This window comes from Coenobita brevimanus, chromosome 23 (assembly GCF_032717465.1).
Source record: "Coenobita brevimanus isolate Jiangsu-jjx chromosome 23, ASM3271746v2, whole genome shotgun sequence".
NCBI classification, from domain to species: Eukaryota; Metazoa; Arthropoda; class Malacostraca; order Decapoda; family Coenobitidae; genus Coenobita; species Coenobita brevimanus.
The window spans coordinates 2,982,501-2,987,500 of NC_136976.1; the positions used below are offsets into that span (position 1 = coordinate 2,982,501).

The 5,000-nt window shown below is 45.1% G+C and overlaps 1 protein-coding gene across 1 annotated transcript in view; it reads left to right on the forward strand.

Moving 5' to 3' along the window:
• The window catches only part of LOC145393068 (NADPH oxidase 5-like), a 42,404-nt gene that overhangs the window by 566 nt on the left and 36,838 nt on the right, over positions 1–5,000 (forward strand). The window contains exons 3-4 of the mRNA XM_080267406.1: positions 1–262; positions 4,562–4,656. The exon at positions 1–262 is cut by the window's left edge and continues 20 nt beyond it. Coding sequence (XP_080123532.1) covers positions 1–262; positions 4,562–4,656 — 357 coding nt within the window. The remainder of the gene's footprint in view (positions 263–4,561; positions 4,657–5,000) is intronic.

The window sequence follows — 5,000 nt, forward strand, 5'->3', positions numbered from 1 at the left end:
CGGAACCCCTCAGAGTCTCCAGGTCCCCTTCCTCTACCCAGACCTGCCCCAGGAGGAGATGGGGGAGGCCGCAGGAGGGGGAGACGACGAAGAGGAGGAGTTAGACAAGGAGATCATTGCCTCGGAGATGATGAAGGAAGCGCAGAGGGAGACCAGACTGAGGGAGAACATTACGTGGATAAGGAACTACCTGATGGAGACCTGTGGGAGGGACGGAGGGTCGTTCTCGCTGCCCTCCTTCCTCTCCACCATGAGAAATAAGGTGAGGGGTGGAGATAGCTCACTGGGGCATAGCGGTACCTTCAATTTTCTCTCTACTAATTCTATTTTCTTTACGTGTCTGTCTCTCTGTTTATGTATATGTCTGTCTGAATATTTGTCTGTCTGTTTTATGTCTGATTGTCTGTCTGTCTGAAATGCGTGTGTGATTAGGATGTGTTTTAACTATAAGATCTATCTATCTATCTATCCGTCTATCTATCTGTAAATATACGGATAGATATATTTCTGTCTTTGTCTCTATGTAGATGCATTTATATTCTTCATCTGTCTATCTGCATATGAATTTCTCTCTCTCTCTCTCTCTCTCTCTCTCTCTCTCTCTCTCTCTCTCTCTCTTTCTCTCTCTCGTCCCGTTACGTGCATAGAACTGCCCCGTTTTACTACCAAGGAAAACTGGAGGCTCGTGTGTGTGTGTGTGTGTGTGTGTGTGTGTGTGTGTGTGTGTGTGTATGTATATGTGTGTGTGTGTGTGTGTGTGTGTGTGTGTGTATGTATATATGTGTGTGTGTGTGTGTGTATGTATATGTGTGTGTGTGTGTGTGTGTGTGTGTGTGTGTGTGTTCAGTTTTTCCATGTGTGTTTTTTCTTCTTATCCTGCGTGTTTTCTCTCCAATCCAACCTTCAGTAATCTCTTCCTGCTCCAGTTGAAGGATTGCATTGTGTGTGTGTGTGTGTGTGTGTGTGTGTGTGTGTGTGTTTTATGAAGTGTTGTTATGCTTGTGTGTGCTTTGAAAGGATGTGGTGTGTGTGTGTGTGTGTGTGTGTGTGTGTTCAACGAAGGATGTGTGTCCACGTGTTCGTACCGTTACGTAGGTATGTAGGCAAGTAAGTAGGTAGGTAGGTAGGTAGGTAGATACGTAAGCATGTAGGTCGGTAGGTAAGTACCGGTAGGTAGGGAACAAGACAGGTAGGTAGCCAGGCAGGTAGACATGTGTACGTATAGAGGTAACACACACACACACACACACACACACACACACACACACACACACACACACAACACAAAAATTCGCCCATATCCTCTTCTCCAAAATCTCTCTCTCTCTCTCTCTCTCTCTCTCTCTCTCTCTCTCTCTCTCTCTCTCTCTCTCTCTCTCTCTCTCTCTCTCTCTCTCTCTCTCTCGGGAACTGCGCATCACCGCCTCGACTTCCGCGCATTTGCCAACAGCGCAGGATGAAGGGATGCGCTAGGGGAGGGAAACTTGAAGGGAAGGAGGGGTTGGAAAGCCCAGTGGAGAGAAAAAATAACAGAGGTGAAGGAAAGAATGTGTGTGTGTGTGTGTGTGTGTGTGTGTGTGTGTGTGTGTGTGTGTGTGTGTGTGTGAACGTTTTATCAGGCCGTGTACGTTTATAAACCTCCACACGCCTCCATTTAAATAATGATGATAATAATAATAATGATAATAATAATAATAATAATAATAATAATGATAATAATAATAATAATCGTTCTGAAGAGGTTTGGTATGTTATGTAAGAATGCCGTGTCATTACTTATTGTTATGGAGAGAGAGAGAGAGAGAGAGAGAGAGAGAGAGAGAGACATACCTGAAGGTCATTCTTTAGAGACGGGATTTCCAGCCCTCCTTCCCTCCCTCCCTCCCTCCTTCCCTCCTCTCTCTTCTTCTCCGTCCTCTCTCTCTCTCTCTCTCTCTCTCTTAGTTCTTCATTCTCCTTTCAGTCTCTCTCATTTTTCCTCCCTTCCCTCCCTCCCTCCCTCCGCATCTTCCTCTCTCTCCCTCAGGCTATTATTCTTCTCTCCCTCCCTCCCTCCCTTCTTCCTCCCTCCTTCCCTCCTCTCCAAATTCTCTCTCTCTCTCTCCCTCTCTCTCTCTCTCTCTCTCTCTCTCTCTCTCTCTCTCTCTCTCTCTCTCTCTCTCTCTCTCTCTCTCTCTCATATGCATTAAGACGCAGTATAATATTTATATATATTTTTGTTAGAGCAAGTGTTTATCTATCTGTCTATCTATCTGTCTATCTATCTATCTATCTATCTCTGTCTGCCTGTCCGCTTGTGTTATTCGTTTATCTATTTGTCTGTCTCTCTCTCTCTGTCTATCTATCTGTCTGTCTGTCTGTATATCTACCTGCCAGTCGGTCTATCAATCTGTCTATCTATCTGTGGATGGATAGATGTATTGCTTCCCCAACTCATCCTGCAGGTGTGGGCTGTAGGTGTGTGTGTGTGTGTGTGTGTGTGTGTGTGTGTGTGTGTGTGTGTGTGTGTGTGTGTGTGTTGAGAGAGAGAGAGAGAGAGAGAGAGAGAGAGAGAGAGAGAGAGAGACTCGCATTGATCGTTTTATTACGGAACTAAATACTCGTCCTTATTACTGGGAGGTACTGTACCATCCACTCACTTCATGTAGTGTTTAGGCGAATCTACACTGAGTGCCATACCAAATCCCTGCCTGTTGCCCGGGAAACCATTGACTACGCTGGGTGGTAACCATGGCACCATATACTACTACTGCTACTATTACTACTACTACTACTACTATACTTAAATACGGTGCTAGTCACGAAGAAGTGCTATGCGGTCTTGTTTGCTGTGTCAAATCATGTGTTTATAGAATGAAGAAATTTTCTCTCTCTCTCTCTCTCTCTCTCTCTCTCTCTCTCTCTCTCTCTCTCTCTTCCCTGACCTATTCTCTCCCTCCCTCCCTCCCCCTCACCTCCTCTCTTTTCCTCCCTCCCTCCCTCCCTCCCTCCCTTTAGGTCACTCACCCCCCCAAGGGCATTCTCACCCCCGAGAGAGAGAGAGAGAGAGAGAGAGAGGTTTTAAAGGTGCAGAATAGACTTTATCTATTTACTTATTCATTTATCTATTATTTTATTTATTTTCCCCCTAATATTCTTTCTTAAATCATTCGTATTTTCAATTATTAAAGAATGTTTTAGTTTCCCGTATTTTTAAAGAAGAAAATGGTGTCATCTTAAGTTTTCTGTAATGGAATAAGGGGTAACTTATTTTTTTTCACCTTTGTGTGTGTGTGTGTGTGTGTGTGTGTGTGTGTGTGTGTGTGTGTAATTCACCGGGTCGGTCAGGATCACTTGATGGTCGTGATCGTCAGCTTTTACCTTCCCGGAAGGGAGCTGAGAGCTCATAGAGTCCGATCTAAGGGCAAGGCTGTGACCTTCATACACGCACACACCCGTCCCCTTGCTCAAGGGGGACAGTAACCACCCACTTCGTCAGTGAAACTTATCGCAACCTGAGCGAGGCGCGAACTCCCGTCTACCAGTTGGCAAGTGAGAACGTTACCACTGCACCAGCGAGCGGTGTGTGTGTGTGTGTGTGTGTGTGTGTGTGTAAGATGTTATCCTTGTATATCTGTAAGTCATGTACGTTTTCTGAGTACGTTTTGCCTAATCACCACCACCACCACCACCACCACCACCACCACCACCACCACCATCATCATCATCATCATCATCACATTTTTTTTTTCCCGCCTAAGAGAGACGTAAGCTGAGAAAATTAAATATATATATAAAATGACAGCTTAAAAAAAATAATCAAATAAATTGGGCCACACATTCATCTACTCACTATTTCAGCCTCTGGAATCCTCACTTTATATACGGTAAAAAAATATCCAAATGATTTTTTTTTTTTGGGGGGGTCTTGGGGGTTCTGTGTCCCCCTAGTCGTAATGGTGTCTATCTATCTATCTATTGCCAGACGCCATAATCCCTTATACGGGGTGGCCACAAACAAATCGCCTACACGTCACCCTGTTCCCCCACCATTTCACTGCCCTGCTCCCAGTTCACACACCCCTCTCTCATATACCTCTCCTTTCCATCCCTCCATCTCATCCTTGGCCTTCCCCTCCCTCTCTCCCCCTCCACCTCACTCACGTACACTCTCCTCGTCAGTCTCTCACCCTCCACATGGCCAAAGCACCTTCACATGTAAAGGTGTGTGGGTGAAAGCTTTTGTTGTAACTGTTGCTGTTGATGCTGTGATTGCTATTATAATGGATACTAATTATTATCATTATTATTATTATTATTATTATTATTGTTGTTGTTGTTATTATTATTATTATTGTTGTTGTTGTTGTTGTTGTTGTTGTTATATCTTTTATTATTATTATTATTATTATTATTAGTGTTGTTATTATTCATTTCAATCATCACTGTTTCAGTTGTCAGTACTCTCTCTCTCTCTCTCTGTCTCTCTCTCAACCCCCTCCCTCACTCCCTCCCCACGTCAAACCGCCCATCCCTCGCGCCCCCCCCTCTCTCTCTCACTCACTCTCTCTCCCTCTCACAGGAGCTGCTGCACCGCCTCTTCTCGCTGTGGGACGTGCGGGGCGATGGGGTACTGCTGCAGGAGGAGTGGGTCGACCACCTGAAGTGCTCCACCAGGTGAGAGAGAGAGAGAGAGGGGGGGGGAGGAAGTAAAGAGGGAGGGAGAGACGAGGGAGGGAGGATAGGTATAGTGATTGAGAGAGAGAGAGAGAGAGAGAGAGAGAGAGAGAGAGAGAGAGAGAGAGGGGGGGGAGTAAAGAAGGAGGGAGGGAGTGAGGAGGAAAGATAGCTTGTAACTGAGAGAGAGAGAGAGAGAGAGAGAGAGAGAGAGAGTAATACCACGTTACCTACAACATCGCTCCTGTTAAGTCATTGTAATTACGTCTCTTTTTTTCGACGATAATGCGTAATATACAAAATAAATCGCTTGGGAGAAGGTGTTAGGTGATATTGGAAGGATT